Source organism: Polistes fuscatus, unplaced genomic scaffold, assembly GCF_010416935.1.
Source record: "Polistes fuscatus isolate 324 unplaced genomic scaffold, CU_Pfus_HIC Scaffold8, whole genome shotgun sequence".
Taxonomy (NCBI): domain Eukaryota; kingdom Metazoa; phylum Arthropoda; class Insecta; order Hymenoptera; family Vespidae; genus Polistes; species Polistes fuscatus.
Window position 1 is genome coordinate 5,189,640 of NW_025113162.1, and position 18,013 is coordinate 5,207,652.

An 18,013-nucleotide genomic window follows, 5' to 3' on the forward strand; every position below is an offset into this window, starting at 1 on the left:
TTCGTATATTTTTTTCTAATACGTTCAAAAAGAAAAAGGGAATATAACAAGAAAATAAAAATAACGCACAGATTAATCGATATTCTATCAAATGGCATATAAAAAGAAAAAAAAAAACAAAGGAAAACTCTGATTGGTAAATGAAAAAATCGATCTGCGTTGATACGTTGCTCGGGTTCTCTCGTTGGAAGAGAAGAACAAAAAAGATGTCTAATAAATACATATTTTCAATTACCAATTGTCCGACTACGAGAATTGATGTCGAGTTCGTGGATTAAAAGGAAAACGATGTATCTATCTTTGTTTTTTAATTTTTTTTCTTTTTTTTCTTTTTTTTTTTTTTTTTCATATTTCTTTTCTTCTTCCTCTTCCTCTTCCTCTTCTTTCTTCTTCATGTCGTCAATAGATAATCGATGTCGGAATAGTTTTCTCGATAATATGGAAGAAAATAAAAAGATAATAAAATTTAAATAAAAAATTATATAAATGAAACTAAAATGATATTTAAACCAAAAAAAAAAGAAAATAAAAAAGACGAGTAAACGATCGAGACCGCGATTCCGCGTATACCTCGAACCATTTTACAATGGACATAGTCTGTAAAGTAAAAGTTAACGAAAAATAAAAATAAAGAATAAATGAATACAAATATAAAATGGGAAGATAAAGTACAGCTCGCAGTATGAATGAATCATCGTCGTCGAAGGGATGTGTTAAACGTGAACAAGAAAATGAAGAAAAATGATTTAATCGTAATATATTATTATAACATTAGGCGATTACACCACCTAGAGCGTAAGATTTTATTATTATTATATTATTATTATTATTTAATAATTTATTATTATTATCATTATTATTATATTACAAATTACATATACATAAATTAAAAAAAAAACAAACAAATACAAACAAACGCTAATTTCGTTCCGAGTCCTACGAAAAGCTTCTGCCGCTAGATAATTAAATAATTAACGTTTACTTATCATCAACGATGGTAGAGAATATTATTATAAGAGTATCAATCGGTATTTAATAATAATAATAATAATAATAATAATAATAATAATAATAATAATATAATAATAATAATAATAATAAATAATACTAAATATTTCTATTAGGCGCTTTCGTTCTTCGTAAATATCAATTTGAAAGAAGCTCAACGAATAATAAAGAAAAGAAATCGCAATGATTTATATATACGATATTAGTATTCCGCATGGTTTCACTTTTGCCATTTATATCAATCTCAATTCAATCTCACTTCATCTCCCACGAGAATATTATATCGATATATAAACGTAACTTTTTTTTATTTTCACTCCTTCCGCAAGTTTAATTTTCTATACTGTTTTTATTTCAGGCATTTATTATTAACAGCCACGTAAACTCGTTGCTTTTCCATCGACAAATCAATCATTTTTACGATTATTTTTTTACTTTTGTTTTTAGAGAACTGAGACAATAATTCTTTTTTATTAAATAAGTTTAAATTAATATTAAATATTTTAATATTTTATACACAAGAATATGTAAAAATGAGAACAATTTATTCCAATGATTTAATTCAAGATTTAAAAAAAAAAAATAAAAAAAAAAGATATAGCGAATTCCCGTAACTTTTCATTTGCTTTTCATAAAAACGAGAAGAAAACTTACGCGTGAAAAATATTTCAACGAATATTTAAACAAAATTACAAATATTTTCTCGAACGAAAGCGTCGTTTTTTCGTTTATGCCGACGGACACGTATTATATCTGTCTTACTTCGTTGATTTAAAACATGAAAAAAACATACTAAGGGACAATCGTGCTGTATGTAATTAACATATATAAATTACAAATATACATACAACACGTATAGAATTCTTACGATTAGTGCCGTGATCCTTCGACGAGCAGCTTTTAGGAAATCAAACGTTGTTGCGTATTTGCCATCGAGTCGTGATCGAGATACATAATTAAATAAACGGATGATCTATCTTTTGTAATTTACCATTTGGAAAACGAAATTAAGAAGATGAAGAAGAAGAAAAAGAATAAAATAAAAAAAAACATGGTAGGGGGGTGGAAGAAAAAAGAAAGGTAGAGTCCGCCATCAATCAAATTTCAAGTACGTACAAGTCATTCTCCTATTTTTTCTACTTGGTCGCACGAACACACGCACAGACACATATGTACACATACAAATATATATATATATATAGAGAGAGAGAGAGAAAGAGAAAGAGGATGATAAACACGTGCAAACACGTGTGCGTAGAACTTATTAATCGAGATTGGTTCAATCGATAAATCGAAGGAATAAAAAGAAAAAAAAAAAGAAATATCGTAATGTCGTTGAAGAATAAAAATTCGATCGCAAATGTTAAAACGTGGGGGCTGCTCGTCGGTGCTTTATTATAGAGAAAAGCAAAAAAAGAAAAACCTTGTTAACTTGTCGCTTATCGACGAGAGAAAGATAAGAGTGTGATTGATATGCGAGAGAAAATGGGAAGACTTACATTAGTCGTAGTCGTGGGTGGTTTCGATGAACCTGTCTGGGTGGGTGGGTGGTTGGGTGTGTAAGCGAGCATAAATGTCGAGAAAATGAAGTCCTAGAGAGATTTATGGGGTAATGCTTTGCAAATCGTTTGAATCGTTTAATCGTACGAATGAATTTGCGTTGTTAGCGTGTGAACGAGACAAAAAAAATACGTTGCGAGCAAGTGAATGAATGGCAAAGCGAGGGGGATAATAAAACGTCAAACAAATTAAAGGAGTAGATAATTAGGTCAATCGCTTTAACTCGAACGAAGAAAGAAAGAAATAGAGAGAGAGAGGGAGAGAAAGAGAGAGAGAAAAAATAGTACTTTCTTTCCACGTTTCGTCAACTTTTCCTTCCTTCCCTCGGCAAAATCAAACACACGTGTCTATACATTTTTCTAACGAGCACTACTCCTACTACTACTACTATTACTATTACAACAGCATTGTTTTTTGTCAATTCACGCTTATACCAGGTTTTATTTCTTTATATATCGCATATCGTGCCCAACGTAGGGAGGATAGTGCTCGGGTGAAAGAAAGAAAGAAAGAAAAAAGAAATAAAAAGAACAAAAAATATATTAGCAAAAATAAAAAAGACGGCGAGTCGCGCAAGAAATAATAAATAGATAAACAAGTTAAAAAAAAGAAGAGAAAAGGAGGAGGAGGAGGAGGAAAGGAGGAAGGAAGGAAGGAAGGAAGGAAGGGTGAAGAAGGAGGAAAATGCGAGCGTTTTAAATTACATTTTAAGATTACAATTTTAAACGACGATTATATATATATACATATATACATATATATATTAATTATATCGATAGTTGAGCGGACCGAGCGAAGGAAAATATTACGATTATGTTGTATACATGTATATATACATATACATAAAAATACATATTAAAATATATGTATGTATATGTATATATAAATCTATACTAATATAATATACATATACTATATTATATTATACTAAATTATATAGTCACGTAAGCAGAGTCATATGTATGGTGAGTTGTACATTTATAATAGACATACAGACGCAATAATAAAAATCATACTCCGAAGGATACTTTCTCTGTCCGTATTTTAAATGTACCGACCGACTTTACTCATATTTGTTATACAAATTAGAACATTGAAATCATTGAAATGGAAATTACTATACGGATTATTACCTAGGGAACCACCACATCCGAGATACGTATTATATAATGGATACTTACTTACGTATGGTGTATGTATGCACTTTCCAAAAGCCCACAGGACAACGGTGAACTTAATTAAGTTGAAGGAGCAAGAAGAGACTTTATGCGTAAAATTATCTGCGGACTTGTGTACAACGTATACGTATGGCTGTTCGCCTAATTTTAATTAAGAAATTTAAATTATGTAAAGGGCTCTCTTATTCGCGAAGTAGTAAACGGCGAGTTTATTTCGTTTCATTTTGAAATCGGTCTATATAACCAACAACAACTATTATAATATAATGCATTTTTCACTAGTTTTTACTTGATCTGATTTAATTTATCTGTGGTAAATCACTTTTTTTTTTTTAAATGGATTGTCATTTATTATCTTCGTTCGTTCGTTCGGACAAAGATTACGGTTGAACCAATTACCATTAAAAAACGAAAGACAAAAAAAGGAGAGATAAAAAAGGAAATAAAACATATTTTTATTACTTTATTTATCTCATTTTTTGTTTGTTTGTTTGTTTCTGTTCTACAACTAATATATAATATCATTAATTTAATCGTTATCGCGAATAAAGTAATATTTGAAAATGATAGAACTTCCCCCATTTCGTATAAAGACTAATAACGATTTCGTTATCTGCTTTTATATTCTCGTTTGCATTGCGCACACTAATTATCTATATTGTTATTGTTATTATTATTTATGCAGAAATTGATTGCTATCCAACAAGCACGTGTTTATTTTTCTCTCTTTTCCTCTGAATGGTTCATTGAAACAAAGAAAGATAACACAGAAATTTATTGTTATCTGTACGCATACGTTGTTCCTCTCCCTTTTTTTTCTTCTCTCTCTCTCTCTCTTTTTTTCTTTGTGCATCGTTGAAAATATAGAAACATAAATGACAAAGAGCGAGAAGGAAATAGACAATTATTGGAAAAGATCTCTTTATTTTGAATGAAAATGATTACGATATCACATTCGTGCCGGGAATTATTGGAAATGATATCAAGCAGATGAAAAAGGGGTACGTTAATTAACTGGAAATAAAGACGAGCTTGTGCGTATAATCATATATCTAATCAGTCGAATGAACATTATCTCCGTTTTCCTGACCGGAAACCACGAAACCATAATCGATCTATACCGGGAACGGTATATCTTGAAATAGCATTGTAATTTGGCCACCTTCGTTTATTACATTCAACTAATTTCCATAACTCTTTACCCAAACCGATACGCTTACGACAATAATAAAATTAATAATAATAATAATAATGATAACAATGCGAGGGGAAAAGAAAAATTTTAAAATATTAATTAATAATTCGATTCGACAAAAATCAGAGATACTTCGATTAATAATTAATACAAATAATAATATAGAATAATTTAAACGCGATTTAATGGAAAAAGTATTATATCATTCCTTACAAAAATGACAAGTATCGTTACCGTTTATTCGTTTCTTTCGCATACGCGCAATGAAGATAGAAAGATACTTTATATTAGTGGTCACAAATTAAAAAAGTTTGAAATTTCTCTAGCGCTTTACACATCCAACCGGTCAACATTTCCCTTTTGGACGTTTTTAAACGTCAAGGTGGAAATGTAAGTACCCTCGGACGATTATTTCCACTTGTACGCGGGCGAATGCCAAACACGTAAAAGCAGTAGCCGCAAAGTCCCTGTAATTAACTTTTTCCCTCGAGCAAAAATCGATATATATATATATACACACATATATATATTCATTCGCATTTACGAATAACTTTATTCTCATATTTTATTTATATATATATATTTAATTTGAAAAAATTGATTACAATGTTTTCGGCAAAAGATAAGAGAGATGTAATAAAGTTAAAAATCGTTAGGTTAAATTGTAACATGTATGCCAATCGAAAAGAGGCATTGAATTTTTGATGAGACAGTTGGCCCTATAACGTAACGTTTCCTGCGGTTTCCGACGATGTTAGGATGCGCTACGGACCATTCTTGGCAGCGGTTTTGTGGTCTACTACCCTTCCCATCTCATCCCTCTTCCTCTGCGAAAATGTAATAGTCTTTCTATCCGTTCCGCTAGTAGACCAAATGCATGAAGGATCCGAAAATTTCTCTCTGTCGTTCTGTAACGTAGACATCCTATAAATCTATTTCAATATTTTTCCATATTTATGGATCAATCCGTGCGTTTATATATATATTATATACGAATAGAATTGAAAATATTACAAAACGAAGATATGGGAGATTAAATTTGTAAGAAATATTTGGTTTTTTTTTTCTCGACGAACATTTGACAAATTTTATTTTAAGTAAATTGATTTGTTTTTTTTAACTTTTGATACGTTTCATCCACGTTAATTAAATGTTAAACGTTTAAGCTTAATTTACGAGTCATTATCTGCACGTTTGAATTCGTAATTCGAATGAAGGAATAATAATAATAATGATAAGGAAGGTAACGATGAAGTTCGCATATGTTCCATACTGGTAATGGTCCTTGCAAATGTACATACTATACGCTCGAATAATCAGGTCAGGTAAGTCGAAGATCAAAACCATTGGATGAAGGCCAATGTTAAAGTCAGGCCGTTTCCTACCTAGGAGGGGAAGGAGGGAAAAGTTTTGAAGTAACAGAAAACATTAAGATTGATTCGATTGTTTTTCACTAAAACTCGACTTCTTAAAAGTCAATCCATTTTCTTCCTACATACTTTTTCGAAACGTCTAAAGTCGTTTAAGAGTATAACCAATTTCATCTCGAATTTCTGCGTAAATACTTTGTAAAAGTTTCTTTTTTTTTTCTTTTACATAACGAGTGTTAGTTACATCGACAAACACCATAACGTTTTTTCTTAAAGATATTTTTCTTTAATAATTTCATTTGACGTATACTTTATAGGAAATTATAGAAACAATTTTCTCGCGTAAGTAAATTTATATATTTTAGAAATAAATAATGAAATAATATAATAATAATAATAATAATAATAACTACTGTGAAAGAACATTTTTTTCTGAAACATTTTAGGTGACAGAAGGAAGATGCATCGGAGTCATAGAAAATTTACTCTCACCCCCGTTGATATTTACGAGTATCGAGTACGAGAGAGAAAGAGAGAGAGAGAGAAGGAAAGAGATACGACGGGAAAATCTGGAACATTCCTTTCTCGAAGCGAAAAACGATGTTACGTTATTTATTTTAGAATTTGTACGATCTGCTGTCGAGAACGATTTCACAGAGCGTACCGATTCTTTAATAAGTATCGTCAACAACAAGCAACGTTGGATCAACCGAGAATATAAAGGATAGTATATACATTTCTTATCCATTTGTTTTACAATTAAAAATTCATTTCTTTCTTATTTTTCTTTTCATATTTTTATCATCTCATTCACGACAATTAATTAACAATTTTTACGTAAAAAAGTAAAAAAAAAAACAATGGAAAGATATTTAATTCAATATAAGTATATAAATACTTATTTTATAATTTATCGTGTATATGTTATGATCAATGTAAAGAATTCGGGCATTCGAATAAATAAAAAATTCGGCAAGAATGTCCAGAGGGGGGAGGCCGAAGTGATCTTAGGAAGAAAAATAGCCAATCGTCGCGTGATCTCATGTAAATTCCATTAATTATAAACTTCGCGTAACAGATGAAAAAGTTTCACTTTTATTTACGTGTTATCTGTTGCCAAGCATCTTAACGGTCCTATTTCTTTTTGTAGTTCACACCCACACATATAAATTGTAAGTTAAGATAAACACTGTTACTTCTCGTCTCTGATGTAACCATTTGCATATTAAGTGTCCGCTAAGGATTGCATTTAAATTGTAAATGTGGTCGTCTCGGTGTGTTCGCGTTTCTCTCTTCCGAAGAATATGTATCCCGTAGTGTGCGACTCGAATATAATATAATGAAGTTGTAATAAATTCTATCCTCGAAAACCCGGTATACCTGCTCTCTTTTATTCAGCCAACTATGAGGAAGTTTCTCGAGGAGGAAGGGAGATATGTTTTTTCTTTTAAATGACTTGGAAATGGAGAAATAATTATTACTGGCATTGTTCCCTACATTTTTCTAGATCTACTTTGAATATTATCCACTTATTTATCATTCAAATGTGTTAATATCTACTAATTCATAAAGATTATTAACTTTCAAGGTAGACAACGTTTATATACATATATATTTGTATTATTCAAATATGATTTCGTTATTACGTTATAAGATTAATAATTCCTTATTTATTTATCAAGTATACATTTTTTACTATACGAATCATCATTCATCAGTCAAAACAAACGTACACACATTTTTTGCGCAATTTGTTAGATGACACGTGACTAAATATATTTTCAGTACGCGGTAATTCGTAGGTAGTGGTAGAACTCGTTATTTTTCATGGAAGTAGAAGAGAACCGAAACTTGTCAACTACAAATATTCGTTTGGAAAGACGTGACAGTTTTTGCTAATTCTTAAAAAAAAAAAAATGTTGATGGACGTAACAGACTTTGAAAATAACAGTCACACATATTATATATATATATACTTTTACTAAATGTTTATTTGGATATGAACAAAAAATCGGATTATAGAGGATTAAAAACATTCATACGAAATGTTCTTACACGTACCGTGACAATTTAACAAAACATTTTGAAAAACGTTAATGCGTACGTTAAAACACGTAATATACTTTCATTTCATATGCAACATAAACATTTGTATTTTAGGATTTTCTTATTTAAGAATAGACGCTAAATTAGATTGAAACGATTGTAAATTTGTGAGTCCAAGGCTAAATATATACTCAATTCCGAATATAGGTATTAACACATTTAATGGTTTACGCTGTAATGGAAGTTTAATTAAATTTAAAGTTTAATCGTGCGCTCGTGTCGTTTGTCGCAAGTAACAAACACATACATTAATGTCTATTCATGTATACAACTTTCTACGATCGAATTTATCACGGTCATCCTGTTTTCGATAATTCGTTTAATTCGGACAAACGTGTTTCCAATTATAGTACTATATTTTTGTTCTTTTTTAGAAATCATATATACATATATATATATTTAAACTTTCATTTTTCTTTAAATGTATCGTGAAAATTTTAATTAGATAAAATGTTAATAATTATATTATCTTATCAATTGTACGAGTAAAATATCAACCGCAATTTAATTTCGTTATTCTTTCTTATTCCCCTTTTTCTTTTCTTTTTTTTTATTTTTTTAAATCCCGGATATTAACTGTGACGTCATATGTATCCAGTGGTAGAGAGTGGACTATCATTTTGTGATTTATTGGAACGATATAATTCATAGATATATGAACAGGTTGGATGGAAGTGTATCTCCAATGTATGATCTACAATTTCCGCAGACAGTAAATTTTCAGATCATACTTTGCTTTTATCAGATACGAGTTTACCGAGGTGGAACTGTCCACTTGACGGTTACGCGATTAGTATCGTTCCATTTGTATTATCTTTTTGTACAAAGAATTAACACCAAAAAAAAAAACCTCATTTTTCTATCGTACAAAAATTATGACTTTTGTACAAAAGCCGAAATAACCTAAGACAATTTCATCGAAAGGATGACAAATTTCGTAATAAAGATTATTTTCCTGTATACAACTCTTGATTAAAAAAAAAGATTCATCGAACAATGGATAATCCTGGTTGGCCAAATGAAAGTAATTATGTTCAACATGGGTGTCCCATCGAAGCGTGTGGATTCGACATCGAATGAAGACACATATCAACTAGGATAGATGATCGACGTTCAATAAATATGCTAATGTCAACTCACCCTATCTAAATTTGTATATCTATCTACCCAATCATCCCTTATCCCAATTCCTTGGTTTATATAATCTATTTTCAAGGACGAAAGGGAAAACTGATTCGATACGTTCATCATCCACTAAAGTATCACGAATATAATCATAAATTATTATTATTATTATTATTATTATTATTATTATTATTATTATTATTGAAAAAATCTATCATAAAATTGGATCAAATTTCGTTGAGATATACTTCTTTTATTATCTTTTTATTTTTTATTCTTTTTTTACTGTTACAACGAATAGTGAAAGAAAAATCATAAAATTAAATCGAATTAAATTGAAATATTTTTCCCTATCTCTTATGTTGGTTACAATAATTAGGAAAAAATATTATTATATGATATTATTATTATTAAACTTTTTGTAATTGAAACTAATTGACTGTAACTTAAATGATATAATTATTTCAATTTATTATAAAAATTGGTGAAAAGTAAGAGAAGATGAAATTGATGAAACAGTTAAATTGATGAGACGGTAAGCAGAGAATGGTGGTAAGAATGAAAATGAAATTTTCTCGTTATGATTGATATACATTCTATTTTATTTTAACACTAGTGTCTGTCTAGACTTTAATCTATTTCGTCGTTCTTTGTTACATCGCATAAATATAAGCGTCGTATCAAATTAAGGCTCTCACGAATAAATACATATGAATTGGAGATAGTTAAAAGCACGACGACGACGATGACGACGACGACGACGTAGACAAGAATTGCTGCTACTCGGTTTAATATCTTCGAACGAACAATTAATTTAAAGTCGGAAACTATTTAAATGTAACTTTGTAACTTTTATTCAATTTTTTTTTTTACAAAGAAATTTCTTAACTATTGGCTTTTCAAGAAATACATAGAAACAATAGAAGAAGAAATAAAAATGAAAAGCAATAAATGGAGTATTTGAAAACTCTCGTGTTAAATTTATTTTTATATTTTTTTTTTTGTAATATAAAATAATAAATTATAAATAAATCCGACACACACACACACACGCATGAATATTGGTGTTGTAACAACACCGCAAAAAGTTCGATAATTCTTTCGTTATTTCCTTATTTTCTTTTACATTCTTTTTAGTACCTAATTTCATTTTGCGCATTTATCATACTTATAATCAAATTAAAGTAATCGTCGTTCGTACTTTCATTCCTCTTCGCAAAGTTCGGGTTTTGTCGTCGTCGATTACGAAAGACGTAGAAAAATGTTGAACACTTTACAATTTCGAACGGATAATTATTATTTAATGCTAATTACAAATTCGAATGATCGATGACATTTTCGTGTGACGTTAGTTTTATAAGAGTCCTTCTTTTATCTCACCTCGACATAGTTTTATCCCATTCATAGTTACGAATAGACTACGAATTTATATTTTCTTCGATCCATCATCAATTCTGTTTACAACATTTGATGAATCATGAATTTTAATTCACGATACTTTCATATTTAAGACTTACAAATCGAATAAACAAATTCATACTATAAACAATTCTACTGTAAATTGAAGAAATTGATTTTTTTCAATGAATTCATTTCATACGAATTAACTTTGATTGTAATGAAAAAAAAAACAAGAAAAAAAAGATTAGAAAGTTAACAACCGAGCATTTAAAATAGACACGATTTGTTGATAGCTTCGATGGATAAATTCCGTTAAGGTTGTGTAGCGAATCGAAACCAATTGAACAAACTTGTTACAGTTCTAAAACGTATAGATATACTGTATATAGTATAGTCTAATATAGCATTTCGATTTAACAGAAACGATCGAAGTTTAATTGCCTTTTCCGATCACGATTCATTCGTCGTGCTTTTATACAACAAACGTACAATTTGTAAGCATTTATTTTAACTGACATATATACCTCGTTTACATCGAGACTTTTTACCTTACTCCTTCCTTCCCCATCTTCCTTCTTTTGTTATCCTGTTTTTTAGTTGTTTTCTTATTTTTTATTGATTAACTTTTTAATCATTAATTACTTACATCAGTGATTATTTTTTCTACTTATTTCTATATATATATAAAAAAAAAAAGACAAAAATATATAAAGGAAAATTAAAAAACAAAACGTTCCATTCACGCAACGAACCAAAGGAATCTTTCTTCCAACGACATTTCTAAAGAAGAAAAGTAATAAACATAAAGATCGTCAAAGTTCTGCGATAAGGATGATGAAAGGACTCATTTCGTAAGTACGATAAGGATGGATTGTAATTTTAACGTAGTCGTTGTTAGGGTTTTAAAAAAAAGAAAAACAAAGAGAATGCTCGTAAAAAAAGATATAATTATTAGAATGATAAGTCGTTAAAAATAGAGACGATATCCGCCAAGATAAATTGCATAGAACAAAGAGAAATAATAATATTTTATAAAAATTTCTTTTAAATTATAAATAAACACTAACGTACGCGTAATATTAGAAGAAATGAATATAATATATAAAACGATATATAAATTCGACACACAAATTAAATTCGAGTTAAGTTAAATTACTAATATAACACGAAGAAGGGGATTTGTTTATTATTATTATTAAATCAATAAAACAAATACGATATTAATGTTACAAGGATATAAGGGAATTAAAACAAAACGCGATATCACTGTTAATAAATCATCGACAAGGAGATCGATCGGAGAATCAAAATAGGAATATCGTTTATGAATGTATGGGATGGAATTGTTTCAATTAGCGATAAAGTGAAGTATAGCTGTTGTTGTTGTATACATACTTGGATGGGATTAAGCCGACATCGAATTCTGCGTGACGCCGTTACAGACCCAAAGCCATTATCGTAAACACGCGGCTACCAAATTGATTTTAAATTAGGACAGTGGCTCGACGGTCCGTCGACGATCATTATACGCAACGTATTGTTCACGACCCTCCCACCACCCCTACCCTCACCAACCAACACCCTCCCTCCTATCCTGTTGTTTTAGTTTTAACTTTCAAATGCTTATATATCCTTAAGAGAGAAGATTTTATCTATAAACAATACTATTTTCAATATCCTGTCATAATCGACATAAATATTTGAAATCTTGAAATAAAATACGAAACAAATGTAATGTGAAATAATTTCATTCGTTTAAATATTCATTATATATTGATATTATATCAATTATATTTATATTATATCATTATATTTAATATTATATCAATATCAACTATTATTGAAAATATTGATAATACATTAAAATTAATCAAAAGTTCGTGCGTTTTTTTTTTTTTATTAATATTTTCGAAGTAAAATTTCAACAGAATAGAAGCATAAAAACATTTTGATTCACCCTAATGTAATCGTATAAAATTAATGAAATCTTTTGATATTATTTTTTCTAATAAAAGAAAAGAAGACAAAAAATATCGAAATAGATGATCTTTTATACACATCGATCACAATTATTATTATTATTATTATTATTATTATTATTATTATTATAGAAAGGAACTCTTCTCTATATAAATCATAGTTTACGTCAAATTACATACGTGTCTACTTACGTTTCTTATAACGTCTCCTGTGAAAAATCAAAAGTCGGCTGGCTTTATTTGTCAGAACTAGTCAATCGATCTTCGATGTTCTTTCCAATCGATCCCCAAAGTTTTACCTTGATACGAAAGAAGGACGAGTAAAGAACCACTCAAAGTTCCTTTAAGCCGATCGTGGAATAACTCTCTCTCTCTTTCTCTTTCTCTCTCTCCCTTACCCTTTCCCTTCCTATTTTCTTTCTACGAGTGCTATACTCCTACGAGTTGCGAGAAATCTCAAATCCTTAGTGCAAGTAGACAACTCGTATGAATCTTGTAAGATTTAAAGTCATTTCTTTTTCTTTCCCGTCTTATTTTCTCTACATTTTTTATGTTGATCAAGTCATCCATTTGCTTGGAATGGAAATCATTTATCAAATTCTATTTATTTTCCTTCCGATTTTACGTAGGAATCAAAGAGAAAAACGAAAACTATATGCGATAACCCCATCAAACCCCCTCATGTTTTATTTTTTTTTTTAGACTAAACAAAAAATTTCTCCCTTCGATATTCGAGATTCGATAATACGAATTAATGAAATTTATTTTTTAATATATACATAATTTTCTTTATTATTTATATATTTTCTTTATTTATTTTATCACTGCTATAAAAATGACCTATGCATAAAGAAAAAAACGAAAAAAATCAGAGATCACATAACCGAAACCATTATTATCTTTCACAAACTTTCATTTTGATTTCTTTTATATCAATTCCTGAAATTCGGAGTTATTTTTATTGGATTTAAAAAACACTTCTGTTACACCAAGTACATCTACTAAGTTGGTGCCAAGTAAAAAAGAACAAAAGAAAAAAAATGAAAAAGGAAAAGGAATCTTGGATAGAAAGTTTGATTGACAGGTAAATCGAATACACAACGTTGCAACGCATTATATTGTATATAACAATGTTTAATTTTATATACCTTGACCATCTTTCGATCGAGATATTTCGACTAGCCGCCAAAAAAAACATGCAGTAATCCTTCCGGAGACCACGGTTTTAGTTTACTTTATCCTAAGAATAATATTTTATTCCTTTTCTTTTTTTTTCCACCATATCTTTTATTTCTTGCTGTCATACTCGAATATATATAATTATCAGAAAATCCGTACGATACTGATTCGATTCAACGGAAAAAAAAACTTCGATTATAAATCATTCGAAGACATTTTTTTCTTCGATGTAACATAGTAAACGATATCTTGTTTTTTATTTTTCTTTCTTTATCGTTATTAACGAAGCGTTTTATTTTTCTTTTCGTCTTGTGTGTTATTCGAACAATCGCGTCGTATATAAATATCGCGAATTAATTATAGAAAAAGGACTTTCTGGAAATGAGCTTAGTCAAGCTTTTATTACTTACGTTCGCCGTTAAATATATATATATATATATGTATATTAAATCCTTGAACGAAATAATTAAATATTTTTAATTTGATCTCGTCCAAGGGAAATTTTTGTCAATGCCAGTGGTAGTTTATTCTTTCGTAGTTTTTTTTATCATTCTCTCACTCTCTTTCTCTCTCCCTCTCTCTCTTTCTCTCTTTCTATCATACATGTATATATATATACCCCATACATATACCCCATTCATGCACAAATTCACATACTCTCGTTATTTATTATTTTATTTATCTGGCTATACTTCGTTTATTTAATCATTTTTTGTTTTTTTTTATTATTTTGTTTCCTTCTCGATCACGTCCGACATTTATCCGGTTATATTTACTTTTGTCCGGCCGATTGCTGAAACATTCGTAAGAAACGTGAATCCAATGGGAGAATGAATAATAAATCTGAAAATAAAAGTTTAAAGGATTGCGGAAATGGGAACGTACATTTATCTTTGATAAAAATAGGTAACACGTTAACAAAATTAAAAGAAAATTTCTAAGAATTAAAGTAAAGGGACACACACAAATGTATATATATATCTGTTACGAGATAACAGTTGTGAGAGAACAACTATTAAAACGTACGTAAATACGCATTTATTATAATACGGTCATTTTCTTTCTAAAGTAAATGCACAGTTCCATTATTCCCGTTTAAAATCGAATTAACCGGGGATAACTTTCTACTACAAAATTTGTGCTTTTACTTCTTCTCTTACCACGAAACACAGTCTGCTGCGTCGTTATTTACATCGCTAATAATTTTTGATTACGTTATAATGAACTCTTCTTCTCTAGGTATCTCTTCTTCTTCTTCTTCTTTTTTTTTTTTATCAAACTACAAACCCAAAGGGAATTTCACGACCGGAGTAGACTAACACATAAAATACGTCAGAACTAACGTATTCACCATTGTATTCCTTACTTTTGTATAGAATAATTTTTTTCTTTTCTCTCTTTTTTTAGAAAATGATTTAAAAGTTATTTTAAATAGTTTACGCGAACGATTCGACTGTTTTGAGAAATGAAATAAGTTTGATAACGAGATTGCAAAAACAACAAACGAATGGGGAAGGGGGAAAGAAAAGAAAACAAATTTTACGATTAAAAATTAATCTTAAAAATATAAAATATTCAAAGATAGAGATAGAATTTTTGTTTTCACCTTCGTCATATTTTTTTTCTGTTAGTATTAAAATAAAGAATAAATAAAAATAAAAAAGAAAAAAGATATTCTTTTACATAAAAATTACACGAGGGGAACGTATTGGTACTTGCGAGGTCACGTTATATCCATTTATGGAAAAAAAAAAAAAACGATACAATATAATTGACAAGAGAAAATTATTGGAAAATACGAAATACGGGGGACTTCGAGGACATCGTCAGATTGAAGAATACGAACTGACCTTGGACGAGTTAGCAGTAGCAGGACCGATAAACATAAGACCGGTCACACCGGCGTATGCCATCAAAGCGTCAATAGCCTGTTGAGTTTCCAACAAAATTCTCGTTTCGTTCATCCATTCTCTTGCGATGGATCTTGGTGCACCCTTCAATAGATTCATATAACGTAAAGTCATCTTGAAGTCTCCTCGATCGAGCCAATACCTAAAAATAGAAGAAGAACCGAAGAGAGAAGGATAAGAAAAAGGAAACACAATTCGATCGGAAAAATTCCACTTTTCGATGTGCAACTCAATTCACTAACTTTTCTTTAAAAACAGCTTTTTTTTTATTACTTTGTTTCCGTCCTAATTTCTTTACTATTTTACTTTTCTTTCTTTTTTTTTTGATGTCTACCGACAAACGAAAGAAATGTGGTACGAAAAATCGTATCATCTGAATTCGTAAAACTCAATACGGGTATACATCCACTTACGAATTACGTGTCCAAGTGGCCGAGTAACATCGAACAAAGATCACGCCAAGTCACCAACCGGTAGCAACCACTCTCCGGATTTTACCGTACGTGACTAATAAAATATTCTCTTTCTCTCTCGGATTTCAAACAGAATTTTTAGCTCCTCTCTACTTACTCTATCTCATTCTCTCTCTCTCTATATATATGTACGTCTTTCGATAGTTAAAAGACGAATTTAGCAAACGGTATTGAACGTGACCAGGAATGTTAAATAATCGTTAACACTAAACGTAAGTAAAGTTGATGTATACCTATTTCTACCACAACGTATCAAATGACTCATCTTCAAAAAAGTCATATATATATGTAGGATTCGTGAAAAAATTGGACCGTTGGACTGACTGGATTCGAACCCGGGTCTTCCGCTTTCCGGGCGACTGGTCTTTACCCATTGAGCTATCCAGTGCCCACCGTCCAATCTCCTCACGAATGCCTATTTAAGTTTGGCTTGGAGGTGCTCGCATCCCACATATATAATATTTTACGATTTACGTGTATAACAAAAAATATATCATTTATATGCAATAAGAATTTTTGCATTCTGTTTCTTTTTGAAATGAACGATAACAATGATACGACTTACCTTGCACGTTGAAGTATGTCGTAGGTGTTGAGAGAATCCACGTCGATAAGACCGTCTTCGATTTCGTTTTTGGGAATACTTGTGTTGATAATTAAAGCGCTTTGAAGATAACTGAGTAGGTGAATTGGTAGTGCTGCACCTTCTTCAGGTACCAAGGCTAATCTTCTAGCTTGTTTCTCTAACTGAAAAAAATCCAATTTCCCAAAGGGGAAGGAATGTTTTTAACACTTGTTTTCTTCTTCTTCTTTCATTTTCATCCTTTTTCTCACACGTGTGCCCTTCTTGCGTTAAACGAGATTTTATAAAATACAAAGAAAAGAGGGAAAGAAAAAGAAAAATCTTTTCTTGGTATAACGTTTCACGTATCGTTGAACAACAACAATAAAGTACTCAAATTATCTTCTACAGCGTTTACTTAAGATCGATAGGATCGATAGGATCGATATTAACGACGTTGAACTACGACAAGACCACAGACAAAGTCGTTAAGTGCTTTTACCTTTTAACGTAATCGACTATTAATTGCGCTAATGAGATTATGATTGAGAATTCGTGAAAGATTCTTTGTAAAGGACATTTACGACAGATGATGATATAAGTAAATCATGTGGTGGTGGTGGTGGTGATAGGTCACTGAACAGTCACAGATTAATTTAATTCAACATTAAATGGATTTTAAATATAATATTATGATAAATAATCAAACCGAAATGGAGGGGGAAATCATTTTCTAACGATTATATATTAAATTGAGTCTCTTTTTTTAAACAAATATTAGAAAATATCTGAAAATTTCTTCAGTTATTAATATCAAATTTTCAATGCAGTATAATTAAAAAAAAGGTAAAAAGATACATTTAATCAATGACATAATCGCAGACATTTTCAATAACCTTTTTCTATCTTCCCATTTATATATTCACGCCCCCTCTTTTTTCTCTCTTTCTTTTTCCAAATTTTCTAT

At 30.0% G+C, this 18,013-nt stretch overlaps 1 protein-coding gene across 2 annotated transcripts in view; it reads right to left on the reverse strand.

The window, feature by feature from the left end:
* Positions 1–14,040: 14,040 nt before the first annotated feature.
* LOC122525086 (MICOS complex subunit Mic60) overlaps positions 14,041–18,013 on the reverse strand; it is a 28,742-nt gene continuing 24,769 nt past the window's right edge. For both annotated transcript variants that reach the window (XM_043647693.1, XM_043647692.1), the window contains 3 exons: positions 17,050–17,231; positions 15,952–16,153; positions 14,041–14,894 (listed from right to left, as the gene is read on the reverse strand). In XM_043647693.1, coding sequence (XP_043503628.1) covers positions 14,874–14,894; positions 15,952–16,153; positions 17,050–17,231 — 405 coding nt within the window. In that variant the 3' untranslated portion in view covers positions 14,041–14,873. The remainder of the gene's footprint in view (positions 14,895–15,951; positions 16,154–17,049; positions 17,232–18,013) is intronic.